Source organism: Phoenix dactylifera, chromosome 1 (assembly GCF_051530095.1).
Source record: "Phoenix dactylifera cultivar Ajwa chromosome 1, Ajwa_hap1_PhDact_Kaust_v1.1, whole genome shotgun sequence".
Lineage (NCBI taxonomy): Eukaryota > Viridiplantae > Streptophyta > Magnoliopsida > Arecales > Arecaceae > Phoenix > Phoenix dactylifera.
The window spans coordinates 18,400,495-18,419,911 of NC_143190.1; the positions used below are offsets into that span (position 1 = coordinate 18,400,495).

Here is a 19,417-nt window from a genome sequence, read left to right on the forward strand (position 1 = left end):
AGCTATGATTTTTCTGAATCAATTCTTCTGAAAATGACCTTAAGCTTTCATTTTCAGAATTTAGTTTCTTAAGATTTTTATTCTTTACAGATAATTTTCTACATTCACTATACAACTCATGAAAAGCATTTAATAATTCATCATAAGAGAATTCTTCTTGAAAATCATTTGAGGTAAGAGTAGATTCAGATTTTACCTTGTCTTCTTGTGCCATAAAGCACAAGTCAGTTACCTCTTGTAGTTTCTTGGAGCTAATATCATCATTGTTGCTCCTAACCTTTATTTTTTGGCTTGACTCTTTCTTGGTCAAGGCTTTCTTCCTTTTTATCTCTTTCTTTCTTTCTTCTTGCTTCCTCTTTTTCTTTGTCTTTAGGAAGCTGATTTGCCTCGGAGTCGACTCGGACCTTATTGGAGTCGACTCGACTAACTTGGGAGTCGACTCTGAGCTACTTGGAGTCGACTCGACTGAGGGAGATTCATCACCCTTTTCTGCAGTCTCATTGTTAGTATATAATTGAAGCATATGAGAGCTAATCTGAGATTTATCATAAATATTTTCTAAAGTATCCCAGATTTCCTTAGCAGATAAGCATGCAGAAATTTCATTAAACTTTGTTTCTTGAATAGCACAATATAATATGTTCATAGCATTAGCATTTAATTGTGCTAAGTCCTTCTCATTAATATGAGAGAGTGTGTGAAGGTCATTTATTATGATTTTCCATAGATAGTAGTTTTGTGATTGAATGAAAATGCGCATGCGTATTTTCCAATGTGGGTAGTTTATACCATTAAACAGTGGAGGTGTATCAATTGATTGTCCTTCTCCTAGAAAACTATCTATTTGAGTTGTCATGATCTTTGGCTCTAGTAGGTTAAGACTACAAATAATATTTGAGCACCTGCTCTGATACCACTTGTTGCCCAGTAGATACAACCCAAGAGGGGGGGTGAATTGGGTCTTTTAAAACTTTTATGCTACTTCTAAAACTTTTTGATTAACTATGCTAAGTTGTATAGATGCACAGTGAAAGTTAAACTTAGCAAGGGTTTGATGTATAGACTTCGACTTGATTAAATATGCTTGCAACTAAAGGATGTGCGGATAAGAATTAAGCAAGCAATTTATCTAAGTAAGTAAGTGTGTTAGTTAGACAATAACTAGAGGCATTACAAACACAAAGGACATATAGTGGTTCGGTGCACCCCAGCACCTACATCCACTCCCCAAGACCTCTTGGGAATTTCACTATAATCCTACCGATTACAGCCGGTTGTTTTACAAGCTCACAACCCAACTTGTTGTTTTACGAGCGCACAACGAACTCGGTCGGTTTTCCCAGGCTCACCGACTAGAACCTCCCCGATTGTTTTCCCGGGATTACAATCAAACCCTTACACGTTGGTTTTACCCTCGGCTCACCAACAAACCTATCACCGTTGGTTTTCCCTTTGGCTCACCAACAAACCTTAACACCGTTGGTTTTTCTTTGGCTCACCAACAAACCTTAACACCGTTGGTTTTTCTTTGGCTCACCAACAAACCTTAACCCCTTGATTCAATCCCTTGATTGAATCAAGGTACAAGATATTAAAACAAAGTATAAAACAAACCAAAGCTTCTTAAACAAGCAAATATGACAATATAAACAAATAGAGTAAAGAGAAGCCCTCAAACGAGTTTTGAAGATGGAGGAGCTCGGCTTCTTCTTTACTTGATCCTCCTCTGATTTGGCATGAAGTAGAGGATCCCCGAGGCAGCACACGGATGGAGAGGAAGCTTTCGGATTCACTTGGATGCTCTTCTTCTCTCTATTTCATTTTGGATGGCCCTTTTGTGCTTATGGGAGATTTCCTTTGTAATCTCTTTGAGATCTCTTTCCTAGATGATCTCTCCCACTTCCATGAGTTCTTCCCTAGCTCTCTTCTTGTTTTTATAGCTTTAGATGGCGTGGAAACAAGAATATAGCCGTTAGAGACAAGAAAAAGAGCCGTTGGACACAGTCTGCATTTCCTGACAATGTTACCATTGGGATCGGAGTCGACTCGTGTTCATATGAACAGTGATTTCAGCATGAATATTAATTTCAGGAATGAATATTATTTTTAGCTATTCTTCATGGAATTGGAGATTAAAAAGTTCTTTTTCTTTGTGATGAAGTGAGAGTGGGAATCTCTATTTCGGAAGAGTGCGGATGCTAATCCGGAAAGGAGGGAACGCGAGGATCACTGGGAGATCGCACGCGGGTTCGGATGTTTGGGTGCAAATGTGCTTGTTAAGATCATGACAGGATTGGGCCCGCGCGGTTTGGGGCTATGATGCATCCCTCTAAACCCTACCAAATGCGCATTTAAACTTTAATTTATACTAACCTGTGTCAAACCCAAATATAATATTATTTAAGTGAATTTATTATTATCGGTTAGCAAAAACACTAATTTTGGCGACATGTAGGTCGCACTTTTGTACTCTCATCAACTCGCGCGATCAGGAGTCGGCTCGCCTGTTGCAGGAGTCGGCTCGTGTTTTACCGGAGACGACTCGGCCACTGTTCCAAATTTGAATTAATGTGCTTGCCTCGACTGGGAGTCGACTCGTCTTAACCTGGAGTCGACTCGCCAACTTCTGGAGCTGACTTGGCAATTTCGGAGTCGGCTCATCCACTGAAGTCCGTGGATCCAATTTTGAATTTTGTCCTCTCGAGTTGACTCGACTGTCCTGGGAGTCGACTCGAATCTCAGAGCCCGAACTCCCGATCCTCTGTCTTTTGGCTCGTCCAGTCTTGGAGTCGACTCGAACTTCCTTGAAGTCGACTCGGCTCTCAGTTTCTGAAAATTAGTCTTCTGTGTCTTTGGTGAAGTGCTGCCTTGGAGTCGACTCGAGCTGTCTGGGAGTCGACTCGAATCTCAGAGTCAGCAAATTAGTCTTCTGTCTTCTTTGGGGTCGCGGTGTCTCGGAGTCGACTCGTGCAATGCGGGAGTCGACTCGAATCTCAGAGTCCAGAAACTGCCCTCTGATTTTTTCTTTATGTACCGCTGAGAGTCGACTCTTGCTTTCTTTGGAGTCGACCTGCCAACCATCGGAGTCGACTCGCGTTCCACTGGAGTCGACTCGAATTTCAGACCCGAAAACTGCTCTCTGACTTTTCTGCCTGTGACTCCTAGGAGTCGACTCATACTTCTCCGGAGTCGACTCGGTAAACATTGGAGTCGACTCGAAGACTATTCTTTTGAATTTTTTCTTTGATTTTACTCCTCCAATTTGAATCCTTTGAACTTTAAGCTTGGGCCAATAAATTGTAGCTTTCTTCCAACTTGAGAGCTTTGGAGGTCTTCTTGTGTTCTCCCAACTTGCTATGTTCCTTGCAAAATAAATATCTTTCTCCTTGCAACATAAACATTAGTATCTATACTTCAAGGTTTTGTGATCATCAAAATCAATCTATGAATCAATCTTTGGGTCATCAAGCTGGCATGAAGAAAAATTTGGTTTCTGTTTCACAAATCATAGACAAAGAGTATTCTGTTTTATTTGGACCTGACACTGTGGAGATTCATGCTAATGTTAAATCTTCTGGAAAGCTTATTACTCAAGACAAGAAAGTGAACAAGCTTGATGTCATGTTTGCCGGTAATTCTTATATTGATCAGACTTTTAAACATGATATCGTTGATTTATGGAATGCTAGATTGACTCGGGTCAATTATGATAGAGTTTAAGATATGCAGAGCAGGAGACTAGTTAATGGGCTTCCCAAGATGAAGGTCAATACTAGCACTATTTGCATTGGATGCCACTACGAAAAAATGCATAAGCGACCTTTTATAAAGAGCCAAACAAGAATCTCAGCCACTACAGTTGATACATTCAGATCTCATAGGAATGATTAGTGGTCCATCTTTTATCGATTTGAGGTGTGCAGTTACCTTTATTGATAAATTCTCTAGATATGCTTGGGTTTAATTTGTCAGAGAAAAGTCATAAGTGTTTGAAAATTTTCGCCAATTTAAAAATTTGGTTGAAAATATTTTTAAATTAAAAATTGGTTGCTTAAGAACCGATAGTGGTGTAGAATATATTTCAAAAGAATTCTCTAACTATCTGATGAGATATGACATTAGTAGACAATTCACTTGTCTAGGTACTCCTGAACAGAATGGTGTGGCAAAAAGAAAGAATAGGCATCTATTTGAGACCACCCGCAGTATGATTCATGCAAAGAATGTGAAGCGTGAATTCTAGGCATAATGCATGCAAACAACAGTTTATGTTCTTAATAGGACACCTTTGAGAAGTATTGATAATATGACTCCTTACGAAAAAAATATTTGAAAAACATCGTGATATTTCTCATCTTCGTGTGTTTAGATGTGTTTGCTTTGTGCATGATTATAATAAATTATCTAATAAGTTAGATAAAATTTTTGTCAGGTGTATATTTTTTGGCTATGATGAGGCTAGAAAAGGTTGGAGATGCATTAATGATGAAATAATGAAGATTTATATCTCCAGACATGTTTTTGATGAGAGCTCTTCTTGGTGGTCTTTTGATGGATCCTATTTTCTACTTGGTGAGTTTAGATCAGTTGTTGATAAGGACCAAGTATCTCAAAAGGATGTTGCTTCCATAAAAATTGGTGAACCTTCTTTCCTTTCTTTAGGTCAGCAGCCAGAGTCTTCTTTATCTTTGCCTACTACGGATAAAAGTCCATGAAAAACTAGAGTACATGCCTTAACTTCTAAGAAAAATGAGCATATTGTTAGAGAAGAAGAAGACATGAAGTTATATGAAGTTGAACCTGAAGCTCCCAAGGATCCATCACCATTGCAGAGAAGCAAGAGAAAGAAAAAAGCAGTTGATAGGTATCGAGATTGGAATTATTCTTCTATTGCTTATTGTTATGCTTCTACTATTGCTGGTCAGCTAGAACCCACTTCATATGATGAGGCCAAAGGCATTGGTGTTTGGGAGGATAACATAAAAGAAGAGATTTCATCTCTTAAGAAGAATGAGACATGGGATTTGATTTCTTTACCTAGTGGTTTTTCTCCTATTTCTTGTAAGTAGGTTTATAAGGTAAAGAGGAAGAGTGATGGCATTATTGAACATTACAAAACTAGGCTTGTAGCAAGAGGATTTTTCCAAAAGTATGGAGTTGATTTTGATGAGACATTCAGCCCAATTGCAAAATTAACTACTGTCAGAGTACTAATTTTCTTAGCAGCAAGGAAAAGTTGGTCGTTGTGGCAAATGGATGTCAAGAATGATTTCTTATATGCTGATCTTGATAAGGATATTGATATGTTGCAGCCTCCTACTTTTGTTGACTCCTCTCATCCTAAGTTTGTTCGCAGACTTAGGAAAGCTTTGTATGGTCTCAAACAAGCATCTAGAGCATGGTATGAAAAAATTGCAAAGTATTTATAATTTTGTGTTTATTCTCTATCTTTTGCTGACTCTAGTTTATTTGTGAAGTATACTAGTAAAGGTATAGTAATTATTTTTCTATATGTTGATGATTTGATTGTTTCTGGTGATGACATTAATGAGGTCCATAGTGCTCGTGGACAACTATCTATATGGTTTGAGATGAAAGAACTTGTGAATTGAGATATTTTCATAGCATTGAAGCAGTTAAGCTTAAGGATGGCTATTTTATTTGTCAAAGAAAATATACTCTTAATTTATTGAATAAGTATGGATTGGCTAATTGCAAGAATATGTAGATACATACTAAATCAAATTTAAAGTTGAGCATAGAGCATGGCAAACTTCTTGATGATCCTACCATATATAAATAGGTTGGGGGCAGTTTGATCTATTTTACTATCACAAGGCCAGATATTTCTTATATAGTGGGCCATGTCAGCCGTTATATGCAGTGTCCTCGATGCCCACACCTTGATGCGGTTTTACAAATCCTGAGATATATTGCTAAGATTATTGATTATGGTATTTTATATACTAATAATTCTTCAGTCAAGTTAGTAGGTTTACATATGCAGACTATACTAGTGATGTAGACACACATATGTCTACCACTGTTATTCTTTTAGCTTGGGATCTGGTGTTGTTTCTTGGTGTAGTAAGAGATAGCCTACTATTGCATTGTCTTCTATAGAGACAGAGTATCATGCGGCCATGATGGTAGTTCAGGAGTCGGCTTGGCTCACAAGGTTGCTTGGTAATTTAGGTCAAGATACTGACTATATTATTCCTCCTTATTATGATAATGAGAGTGCAACCAATTGGCGAGGAATTTGATATTTCATGCAAGAAAAAAGCACATTGAAGTTCATCATCATTTTATTAAAAAAATATACAAATGAAGAGATTGATGTGCTTCCAGTTTCTACGGAGGACCTGCTAGCGGATATCTTCACCAAAGGATTAGTTGTCAAGCGGTTTGAAGATTTGTGTAGCAAGCTCGGCGTTGTTAGTATAGACTTCATAATGAGGGGGAGTGTTGAAAATCATTGCTTATCCTTATTCTTTAGTAGCAATCAAGTCATATCTTTTGATGGGTGCTAGTTTTTCTTATCTTTTGATAGGTGTTAGTTTTTCTTATCTTTTAGCAGTGATTAAATTTAATCTTTTAATGGATGTTGGTTTCTGAATTTGAGTAGGAATCAAACATCCCACCCATTGATATCCTATTTAAAGAGACCAGCTGTGTCTTCTTTAGTGTGGCATAAGAAAAGAGAGAAAAGGGAGAGAGTGAGAATTGTCCAGTGAGAAGTGAGAAAGGACTTTTTTATGCGGCTCATTCTTTTTAATAAAATATTATTTTCGCTCTCCTAATTAGTTTTCTTCCACCATCTCTTTTTTGTTTTCTATTTGGTATTTGTTCTAGATTTTGGGCCAACACGGTCAATCTACTTTGTGTAGTATGTCATTCTACAAGTGTAACTATCATCAAGTGAAGTACACTAATGAATCATTAAAAGAAGTTTAATCTTTGATATTTTTTTCTTTATTCTTATGTAATAGATAGATTTCTATTAAGACATTTCATATAAGCTAATATAGAATTTACAAATACGAACTATTCAAGTTAATAGAATAATATTTTTCATGTAACATCATTTTTGAATGGAACAAAGATTTCTAAGCCAAAGAGTTTGATGCTATTTGATTCTTCTAGCTTCTATGGTTAGCTAACTGACATTTTTTCCTTTTAGTTGATTGTTTGATTCTAATTATATTCCTATTGGTTTTTTAAACTGTGAATTAAAGTAATGTAATATGTTAACAAGATATGCATTTTATGTATTGGAGAGGTAGTTTATTATATATGATTTGTACTTTTCTTGGTTTTGGAAAATATTACTTGTAGCTTTTGATACTCTATTTATGAAGAAGTAGCACGTGCTCGATGTTCATCACGATATGAATAGGTTTCTAGAGAAAATAATGAAGATTATGTAGTTTTTAGTTTCGATGCTTTAAGAATAACCTTGCATTCAAAATTATCTTGTAGAACAATTGTCTACTTTATTAGTTATGCATTTGCATTTATATATAAGTAACATTATTTCATTTCTAGAAGTAATTTATATTTTTTATTTTAAAGAATTCTTGTATTAATTTAAAACTAGATGTGATTTCCTATCCAGACTTTATAGGATTCATTATATAGGTACTACTATAAAGAGAGAGAGAGAGAGAGAGAGAGAGAGAGAGAGAGAGAGAGAGAGAGAAAGTAAAGCATACCTCTTCCAATACTATTTATATCCATACATTTAGTTTTAAAAAAACATTTATAGCAATTGCTTATTTATTATTTTGTTTGTTGCAATTGGCAGACACTATGGAGATGTGGAGTTGATATCTATGGAAGAACCGAAAGAAGATAGACTGTCTCTTTTTGCTCATGTGTCATTCCACTCATTGGACACAGTACAACGTATCCTAAATGGCAATGTTAAAGTGAAGTTCATGACGAAAGGCAAGCACCTTTGGGCTTGGCATTTTATCCCAAAGAAGAAATTTAAGTCAGATGAGTAAGTTATTATAGACAATATCTTGGGTAGTAGATGTCTAATTAGTGTTGTGTCTATCTATGCTTGTTTATACTGTTGTCCTAGTAGCTCATGCCTTATATTATGAGTTCGTCTATGTCTGTTTATGCAAAGAGACAACCTTTACTATTATTAGTTATTTTTTTAGCTTGTGCAAGCTCTTTGCAAGTTCTAAACTAGCTAGATTGAACAAAAGAAGTCTCTTATGGTTTCTAAATCTCTTAATGTTGCATCATTAATTTTATTTGCCTTGTATTTCTTTAAAAGATAAATTAATTGCTTTACATGATCATATGGTGAATCATTACAAGCTTGTGTAGAGATTTATTACAGGTATATGCAGCTTTCTATAAATTTTACTGATCCTCCTCTCTTTTGTTGATAACCAAGATAACACTAAAGTCATTCAGATCCTGGTAGATGGATTAGGTAGTACTCACAAAAAATATGGTCTTGAATAGTATATTATGTTAAATTTCCTTTTGGAGTAATTTTTGTCAAACTAAATTGACTTCTTTGTAAAAAAAAACTGCTATGCAAAATGAGAACCATTTTACAAAGAGTGTACGATATCTCTAATACATCAAAACATGACAGTTTTAAGTTTTAGCATAATCACCTCTAGATTTTATTTCCATCTTTCCAAATAAAATGTCCTTGGCCGTTTTTAAAAAATACTAGTCTCTCTTCAGAGAATCTTAGCAAAAAAATGAAGATCAGGGCAGCATATTAGCTCTTTTACCTCTTTTTTGCTTTCTTATTTCAAGTACTTAACTAATATAACTCTTCAACACAAAGCAATGAAGCTATTCTAGCTTGATTAAGCTAAATATTGGATTGATATAATTATTCATTAGAGAATCTTTTCTCTCCATATGATAACATTTTTTGGAATATGCTTTCGTAGTCTAAGATTTTTACGAAGTAATCAGCCCTACTTGTGTCTCTATATTCATTTGGTGTACCCTTAGATACAATAAGCCTTTCGTTAACAGGTGCTCCTCTATAGCACATACATGGGAAGTGAATGTGAACCCTCCAAACATTGCCCCAAGTTAAAAAGAACCACGAAGTGATTTCTAGAATTTGGATGCCAAAACTGAATGAACAATGAACTCCTAGGAGCCATTTTTATGATTTCCAATGCTCTCTCTTTCTCAAGCCATCCTAGAGGGATTGGAGGTTTGGCAAGAAGCTAGAATATTCTTATCAAAAAATAAAAATCTAACTTATTCATGAAATTAATGACTTTCTTTTTAAAATTTTCATCCTCTCTTTTAATGATAAAAATACACATCTTTCGTCTCTTTTTAAAAGCACATTCAACCTAATGTTATTTCAAAAGGTGTAGCCAAGTGAAAATAGGGAATATCTTATGGTAAATTCATATTAGAAATTTACTGGCATATTAATAATGCTTCTGCATCCTTAACTGCACTCCAACCTATATGTCGTTATTATTTGAAGTGCTTTGTTTCACTGATTGCTTTTATGAACTTATGAAGTTACCTTGGGCACCTCTGTTGACCCATCTTTTTCTTTTTCTGTCTTTCTTCCCCCCAGTAGTCTAAGCGACCACATTTGTTTTTCTTACTACTAAGCTCCTCTCGTTGTTATCCATCTATGAGATAGTTAATGAATAATTTATCCAGGTACCCGAATGAACCCGTCTCCTTATCTCGACCTAGTGGTCCAATCTCTTTTTATACCCTCCCACCTTCTTTCGCAACACATATTCTCACGTCAATGCCTCCTTTCTTTGCTCAAGCTATTCTCCTCTGTTGCCTACATCTAACGCCATGCCAGCTCCTTCTCTAATGCCCGATTTGCAGTTCTTCTTGGGTTGTCTTCGACCACTCTTTATGTTTGAAGAGCCTCCATCTCTTTCCATAATCTTGCAACAGGTTGTTGAAAATGAAACCTATGTAATGATCTTCTTGCATATCAAGAAAGACGATGGGGAGGAAAACGAGAAGCCCAGGATTTCTATGTGAGTGCATAAACTGTAGGTTGCTTAACCTTTCGTAGTTGTTGGGATGGTGGACACTTGAGAGCCACTTCATTTCTTAAACACCATCCAAGGCAATGTTACAATAGAAGATCATACTATATTCATCAATAGAACTAAAGAGCAATCCAAGATTTTTTTTTTGTTTTGTTTTTTGATAAGGTTGAGCAATGCAATGTTAGAAATATTAACAGAGAGAAGGTGAATCCTATTTTATCCTTCAAGTCCTGCTAATTGGCAGACCTTCAAATCCTTATTCAGTAGATTAGAGACAATGATATCGGGTTCTGCCAAGCTATCTTCTATAGCCTTTCTTCTAGAGAATTATACATTTTGTTTTAGAAATACAGCGAGATGCCAACCACCGCGGTTTGGAGTCAGGACCTCTCCCAAGTAGAAAGAGGATGCCTGCAAGCTAAGCAAGGCTAGTTGGGAGTAGAAAGAAAAAAGTCAGTATCATGAAAAGATAAAGAGGGCACATTGCAGGAAAGAGAAGAAATAATGGGATAACTTATACTTCCTATCCAAAGAGTTGAAATACGTGGCTCCTAAACCACCTATTTAATTACTTACCAAGTAGCATAATTCTCCGCACAAGTATTGGCTGAAATCGCATGTTTGTCATCTTTGAAAATAAAACCTGCCCCATCAGATGTATAGCGGAATCTAAAAAAGCGAGCGTAATGTTCTCACCGCAAATATTGGCTGACTTTTTTTAAAAAGCTCAGATGTATTGGAGGTTTATTATGCTTCTATGTCTATATTTTTCTTTTTTTTATAATTTTTAATAAAAGTTTGATGGCTAATGAAGATTTGAATTTTTTAAACTCCATTTATATATATATATATATATATTAGAAAATAACAATAATAATTTTTTTTGGTGATCTTTTTCCCTTATAAGCTCACCAAGTGAAATGAAAGGCTTGGTAAATGCAAACGAGAAAAAAAAAAGAAAAGATAAAAAGAAAGGCTTGGTTAAAATAGTTTAGACTTATATCATATGAAAAGAGGGACTCGAGGATTTTATTATGTGAAAAGACCGACTTATGGCTTTACTGTGAAAAGACTGGCTTCTGCCTTTATCATGCATCTGTTTTGGGTCTTAAAAAAGAGATAAAGTTATAAGAGTTTGGTGGTAATGGAATTAGAACATGGAAAGCTCCAAAGCCACAGACTTGAGCAAACTATATTCAGGGATTTAGATACGGTGATAGGTTCTTCTGACTCATGTTTTGAAGCAGCATTGACATGCCCTGATAGGCCTACAACAATGCCCAGAACAAGAATAATACCGGCAACAACACGGGGAAAAGAACATGCTTCAACGGCTGGAACAGGGAAGAACTGCAGATGGAATATGAAAAGGAAGCCTGTGCTGTCGATGGCTTGGAAGGAAAAGTCGGCAGAGATGGTGATGATGTGCGTATTAAGACCCCAAATCAAAAGCCAAAATATTTCCAACATCTCACAGGCTCTACAGTTCCAATACGTTTCAAATCAGTATTCCTGGCTGAAGGAAAGAAAGAACTTGCTGAAGGGAGAAAAAAAATCTGATGTACCAGATAGAAATGTGACTTCAGAAGAACTAAAATGTGAAGTCAGCTTCCTCAATTTTTTCTCTAAACATTTTGGCAACCTCTGGAATTTTTTGCATCATCCGAAAAACAAAACAAAAAAACTAACAGTAACAGGAATGCTAAATGCAGCCTAATTTAATACAACAACCGTATGTCAAGCATATGATGTAGAGGATAGCAAACTAAATCAGGCAAAGAAACAAGCAGTAATATTCAAAATTGTGTGCCTTCATCACCTCTACACACTTCTGAAACTATTTTCTGCAACAAAATCTCTCGGCCATTCTTATATTTATAAGCTTCCTATTAATACTCTTGCCTTAAGCTAACAAATCACTATCTAAAGAACATACATTTTGCCTATAATAACTGTTCAACCTGGCAATTTCTCCAACTCCACCTCCATCCCTCTTTAATATATATCCGACTGTCCAAGCTCAGCAGAGTTGAGTGCAGTTGGCTGTCTAGGCTTGGATGGGTTACAACTAGCAGGTGGCATGCGCTATGGACAGGTTTTAGTCTACTCCTTGCTCCCTCTTTAAGAGGGAGAAAAAAGAAACTGCACCGGCCAAAATTAACAGAGTATCTATTTACTTAAACAATAATATATAGAGAGAGAGAGATTGATAACCTACTTTGTGTTATAATAGATTATCAATCGACCTATTTTTCATTGGACAAAAAATACCCTTACTTTTTATAACTCTTAAAGGTATTTTATATCTTTTTACAATCCCATATTAACTCACCCTCTCAACCCCTCAATTAATACTCTCTTCCTCTCTCTCTCTCTATATATATATATATACATATGTGTGTGTGTGTGTATATATATATACACACACATATATATATATACATATATATACACACGCATATATATATATATACACACGCATATATATATATATACACACGCATATATACACACACACACACTCTATATATATATATGTGTGTGTGTGTGTGTAGATACACATATATATCTATACACACACACACACACACACATATATATATATATGCATGTATGTATGTATGTATTTATGTATCTACATATACATATATATACGTATATATATACGTACGTATATGCGTTATAGATACGTACGTATATGCGTGCGTACGTATATACGTATATATACGTACGTATATGCGTGTGTGTGTGTGTATATATATATATATACTGGAGAGAGAGAGGGGGGAGAGTACAAATTGGGGGTTGAGAGGATGAGTTAAGGTGGGATTGTAACAAAACATAAAATACCCTTAAGAGTTATAAAAAGTAAGGATATTCTACGAAAAAATGGGTAGATTGATAACCTACCAAGAGTAGGTTATCAATCCCCTATACATATATATATATATATATATATATATATATATATATATATAAATTAGTCAAATGAGGTTTCCCAGTCATCCAAGCTTTCTCTCATATTTTAAACGACAATATAAAAGGTATCATCCATTTAATGAGAAACAGAAGGTAAATTATATCAACAAAAAGGATAATTAAAATAAGACAACAAAAATACCCATTTTGGCAAATATTTGGTACAAAATCCAGATAGCTGGGTCAATGGACAACAAATTTCATAGCTGAGGGAGGAACATAGCTATGAATACACGTACTAACAAATTTCATGCACCCATGAAATTCTAAGCAGCGATCGATACCCTCCCTCTCCCTGCAAGAGGTTGGACACCAACTTTTTGGGTTGCCAGCTTTAACATCAACCACAAGCACTTCCCAAGTTACACATTAACGGACTAAATCCCAATTATACTCAAACTTCAACCCTCTATTCTAAAAACTTTTTTGAAAACAGCCGACATGGTATTCTGTTATAATTGTAAATAGTGAATGGTGACATTAGCCCAAAAACTAATGCAAAATACTTCTTATGTCAAAAAATAAAAGATGCGTCAATCCCTTGGATGAGATGTGCCTTGCTCTGTTCCTCATCTTATGAACCGGTGTTACCCTGCCCAATCATACAAAAAAAGTAAAAAAAAAAAAAATGAATGAAAGATTCAGCCAGCTTTATTGGCCATTTACTTCAACATAGTGAAGAGAGTAAGGGAGAGAGAAAAACCTTGGCTTTGGTCTTTTTAGATTTGATTTCTGGGCTTTTCATGAATGGGAGAAAGTCTAGCCCCCCCATGAAGGGCTGTAACACTTTGGGAATTTCAACTCCATCTTCCCTCTGATAGTTTTCGAGAATACAACAAATTGTCCTTTCTGTTGCTGTTAAGGTAGAGTTCAGCATATGAACATGCTGCTTCGCTTGCTCATCATTCTGCACAGGTGCCAACATATGAACTCAGATTCGTACTATTATTTTGCTCTGGACACCAAACCAGCATCTTTTATTAGGTCAAAAGGAACAAAAGTTTGAATTTCTTGCCTTTTTCTGGCCGTATCCAATTCCTAGTCTCCTTGATTGGTAATCCGTGCAATTTGAACAGGAGACTAGCTCCCTGTAGGTCTGTGCTGCAGGAAACCATCCTTCCAAGTCATACTTCTTGGCTGCTGAATCATTTAGAGCACCAGAAACGATAGCTACGACTTGATAGGGAATGTTCAGCTGAAACATATAAGTTCCATAAAAAAACTTTATATATGCTAGCAGGTAACAGTAAAAAAATGATTATAGACTTCACAAGAGCACACCTCCTTATAGAAATCCTCAGAATTTTTTATCATTTCCTCGTGCATCTCCCAAGAGTCATTGTTATTTGGACTAGTAATACAGAATTGCTCTACTTTTTCAAACTGATGGACTCTGAAAATGCCCAATGTGTCTCTACCATGTGAACCAGCTTCTTTCCGGAAGCAGGTTGAATATCCAGCATATCTAAAAGCACATTCAGATATATTACAAGTCATAACCTGGGCCATGTAATTCTTTCTGGTGACAGTACAAAAGTCATCAATGAAACTAAACAAAAGAAAAGGGAAGAACTATACCGTATGGGCAACTCAGAAGGATAGATTCGATCATTCAGATGATAAGCACACAATGGCTGTTCTGCAGTAGCAATCAGATATTTGTCATCCCCTTCACCTGTTACCTGTTAAAGATGAGCTATGTCATGATCCAGAAAATCTCCAAATTAAAATTGTTTAATAATGTTACTCAATAAATGCCCAGGCAGCTTGTTATTATGTGCAAAACAAATTTGTCTATCTACTATATATAATATGCATAATGGGGTTCGACTTTGTACCCCCTGCATTTCACATTTGGATACAACTTCAGAAGACTAAAATGCCTGTCTCTATCATTCCCTCTTAAATTACAACCATTTGATAGATACTCTTCCCTCTTGAACCAACCACATGGACTATGTATGTGGAGAAACATGACATTGATTCAGGGAACCGCCACCAATATTCAAATATTCATTCTGGTTTTAGTCATGAATGAATGTGCCTCGCAATTTTCAGTAGCTGAGAGAGTCATCAACAATCCTCTTGAATTAGTTACATATGTCCAACAAAAGTTCTAATCTGCATCCATGGTTGCTTCTGTGATCATCTTAAAGAATATGGTACGTTCTGTTGGATTTTGTTTTTTCTTTCATAAAATGAAGTGATTTCTGGGCTCTTGAAACCAGCCAGTTGGGCACTTAAACAGCTGCTTAAAGGTGATGCTCGACTACTTGAGATGTAACAACTTTAAACATTTGATAAATCTTGGCTGAAACTAATGTATATGACATTTTAAAACCTTTTTTTGATTAATTTCTCTTTTTTCACATGATGGGTTTATGATGTGTTTTAAAAAAGCCTTTAGGAAGCATATTGGAAAAACTAAATTCAAATTATGTTAGGCTTCAGTAATTTTTAAAGCACAAGTTATCGTATATTAAGAAACCTAAGCAGAACATAAGCGTTTGTTAATATGGCTTCATGAATGTTTTAAATTTATAAAACTAAGAAAGATTCAGTAGAATAGCGCAATAATGATCGGCAGTACATAATGTTTTAAATTTCTCTATAAAAAACTAAAATTTAGTTCAGATCACCAGTAATAGCTGTAAAAAAATAAATCCAGATTCTTGTGAAAAAATATATAAAGGGCATGGAAATATGTTCTCAAGGATGTCAAATGTAAAATTTAGATGCAAATCCTTAAGCTTCAATCTAGGAAAAAGAACAAAAGAAGAACAAATGGATCAAATTCTTTTTAAAAAATGCCCATCTAAGGCATATCCCCTACATATATGCATGTGGCTTAAATCCAGAGAAACCTACATTTAGTATTAGTCATTTATTTGCTTGACTTAATCTCGATCATTGACCTATAATTAAGAATAAGAGAAACAAATAGCACGTGCACTCCACTTTTAGCACTTCTCGGCCAAGATTGGTCTCCTTACATTATTACAATGCTTCAACACTTGTTATTTGAGGGATGAAATTAGAAAATCCGTCTTCAAGATCTGCTACAATATTTCAATTTTCACCATTATGAATGCGATTCCATTCAATAATTAAATGATGGTAACATGACCAACAGCGGAGGTTTAATTCCTTCGTATACCTTCAGAGTTCTACATATGTCATGCTTAAAACAGAATATCTACTGAGCATATGTAATTTTAGGGCTTTGAACAAAACAATATAACAAGTATATATCGTAAGAACAATCACATCTCAGATTTCTTACTAAACTAAGAATAGTCTAATCCTAGAACTCTCGAACAATATTTACAGAAAAGCCCAAAATATCAGCTGAACTACAAAAAATAATATCTAATGCTTACCTTGTAAAGTTCCTCATCAAATTGAGCCAGCTGAGCGCATTTTGCCATTATATCCTTTCTCATGAAAAGAGGAGTCTGCATTGGTTGGTAGTTTCTTTTCCTCAAAAATGCCAATCCAAAGTTTATAAGTGCCATATTTAAGAGGACACCTTCACCCTTCAAATAGAAACCTCTCCCACCAGCTACATCCGTACCTACACATCCAAAAGCATGACATTTACATGTTTCGCTTATGGACATCATTAATATGACAGCCATTCATTAATCAAAGTTATTACCTAATTAAATCTTTTGTGATATTACTTAGAGATCAAAAGTTATCTAGTTTGAACGAAGGGTCAGTGAGGAGCACAAAGTAAGTAAGTCATGCCAAAAAGTAGCTACTTTATAAAACCTACTATAGTAAAATTCTATGTTTGATAAATATGGGCTGGTAATATATCATTATCTTTGTTTCTCACAAATGCAATAAAAAGGGTGATAATAAAGTCCTCTGCATCTGGACACCGGATAGACACGATTCAACTCAGTACTAGTCCAGGTTAAATATATATGTGCTTTTAAGTCTATCGATTCCAATCTTATAAGGTATAAATTAAGTGTTTTTATCAGAAGAGACCACAAATGTTGATGATATTGGTTGCAACATTTCGAACATAAGCATATAGCAACCAGCATCAAACAAGATGATATGTTTATAAACAAAAGCATAGTGAATCCGTAACATCCAATCCTAAAGGAGTATTTTACTTAGTATCAGATAAGCTTGCCATTGCTTAGCACACTGCATTTCTACTCAAATAACGAAAACACGAACCACAAAGAAGTCCAACCTAATCATACCCTTTTCCATATCCACAATATCGAGGAGCCTGACAAGGTCAACATGATTCCTCCACTTTCCCTCCATCCGCCGCTCCCCCCATATCCGAATCACTTCATTGTTCGCCTGCAAAAACCATTTTTACATCTATCAACAATCACCAGCTTCCAAAACAGAAAAATCACGAAAAGATGGAATCCAGCATGAGACCTCGTCATTGCTAACAGGGACGGAGTCATGGACGAGATTGCCGACGGTCTCAAGCCTCGCGTCCAGCGCGGCCTTGGCTTCCTGGACCTCGACCTCCTTCGCGGCCGTCAGCTTCTTGTTCTCCTCCGTGCTCTTTATCATCTCCGTCGCATCTTCCTTTGCCTTCACCAATCCAAAACAGAACAAAACTTTGGATCGATTCCAAATCGCTCAAAAAAAAGTACAAGAAAACGTAAACGAGAGAATAACTCACGATCTTGAGGCGGGCGACCTCCTTGTTGATGCGATTGAAGTCCTTCCTCAGACTCTCGAGCTCGAATTGGCCTGGAGGAATTAAACGTAAGGGGATCTTGTAACATAACGGAGATTGAGGTTGAGAAAAAGATCGGCAAAAGACGAGCGAGACCAAAAAATCTTTTATATTACGTTGGCGCCATTCCTTGTCGAGGCGGATGATCTCGTCGACGATGTCGACGCTGGCGAAGCGGCGGCGCTGCGATTCGCGGACGCGCTCGGGATCGAACCCCTTCTCCGCCCTGAAAAGGTTGATGTCCAGCATCGCTTCTTCCTGCACCCCCACCCCCCTGCGGCTTCCTGCTCTGAGAAGATATAGATGAGGATGTGGGAAGGGAGATCTAGGAGAAGGGTTTTAGAAGCAGCTAAGGGTGGGAGAGGAAACCCTAGCCTCTGGAGCGAATTTTAATATTAAGAAAAATTTATTGCCCCTTGGTTGTTTCCATATTTCCCTTTGAAAGTGTTTTTGAACCGTGGCCCCTGACTTTCCCTTAATTACCCCAACCCCCGCCTTTCTCTTATATTGCACGCAAATCCCTATATTAAGAACACAATTATGGTTTGGAGCCGTCCAAAATTATATAGGGGCGTTTGGTACAGAATGATCATCCTAAAATCAAGAATGATGTGGGTGAAAATAATAAAATCACTATATTTGATTACACTATAGTAATTCTACGTGACAGTAATCTCAAATTATCCCCACCCTGCAAATCACTGCCTAACTTAGTAGTAAAACAAAAATGCCTCTAGCTTGGGCTGAAAGTTAAGGACAAAAATGCTTCACAGTCCAATGAAAAAAATTGATATATCAATATACTGTTGATATACTACGTCAATATTTATTATATATTATATAATATTGATATCATATATATATATATGATATATATTATATTATATTATATTATTTATCATATTATTATTCAATGATAATTTTAAATTATAGTAGAAATATATTCTTGTATTTTATATTTATATAATGAAAGTATTTAATATATTTCTTCTATTTATCTTATTTTTTTGATCAAAATAATTATTAGTATTAGAAATTAATGTATTATAAGTATAAATAAAAATATTAATTCTATAATAACAATTAATATATCTTTATAGCATTAATAATTCATAGGACTAATAAATATATTTTTTATGGAATATGCTAATAATTAATATATTGATAAATATTAATATATTAATTATATTATATTTATATCATTAATAAATATATTTTTATGGAAAATGATCTTAGATTCTCATGAAATGCCAAACAGATTACTCATGGATACCTGCGAATCTTTAATCACCGAAACATAGCAAAATAAATGTAGTGATCTTAAATAATCGAGAATCAGATTATTCCAGGATAAGAATCAGTGGTGATCTAAAATCATTTCGGTGATCCCATTTGGATCACCAAACACTACCTATAGGCTATCTAATAGGCTATCTCAACTCCAAATATAAATAATTGAACATGATGAACCAAAATTTATATATTTTAATGATCTCTAACCTAATTCTCGACTAAGTTAATGCTATATTTTACTACGATCTAATTATCAAAATATAGTGAATTTAAACGTACATATATTTTAAAATATATGTAATGATCGATATATTAACATAACACTATGTATTTTAAAACAATTACAATAATAACATACCTAACTTATTTAATCAAGTATAAAATAGAGATCACA

The 19,417-nt window shown here is 35.4% G+C and overlaps 1 protein-coding gene and 1 pseudogene across 1 annotated transcript; one reads left to right on the forward strand and one right to left on the reverse strand.

The window, feature by feature from the left end:
• Positions 1–8,111, forward strand: part of LOC149768528 (uncharacterized) — a 36,127-nt pseudogene extending 28,016 nt beyond the window's left edge.
• Positions 8,112–13,126: 5,015 nt separating this feature from the next.
• Positions 13,127–18,266, reverse strand: LOC103706549 (serine--tRNA ligase-like). Its single transcript, XM_008790682.6, has 10 exons — positions 17,847–18,266; positions 17,674–17,744; positions 17,421–17,582; positions 17,231–17,336; positions 16,388–16,581; positions 14,586–14,689; positions 14,289–14,472; positions 14,023–14,202; positions 13,711–13,914; positions 13,127–13,599 (listed from the first exon to the last, which is right to left on the reverse strand). Exons 1-10 carry the CDS (start codon positions 17,977–17,979, stop codon positions 13,582–13,584), a joined length of 1,356 nt encoding a protein of 451 aa, XP_008788904.3. The 5' UTR covers positions 17,980–18,266; the 3' UTR covers positions 13,127–13,581.
• Between the last annotated feature and the right edge of the window lie 1,151 nt (positions 18,267–19,417).

Bases quoted from the DNA above. Each gene is read 5' to 3' on its own strand.
- LOC103706549 (XM_008790682.6), bottom strand. From the start codon at position 17,979: ATGCTGGACATCAACCTTTTCAGGGCGGAGAAGGGGTTCGATCCCGAG. The intron at 16,582-17,230 runs GTATGATTAGGT...TTGGATGTGTAG, and splicing joins TATTGTGGATATGGAAAAGG to GTACGGATGTAGCTGGTGGG. The intron at 14,690-16,387 runs GTAAGCATTAGA...CATCTTTAACAG, and splicing joins TTGATGAGGAACTTTACAAG to GTAACAGGTGAAGGGGATGA.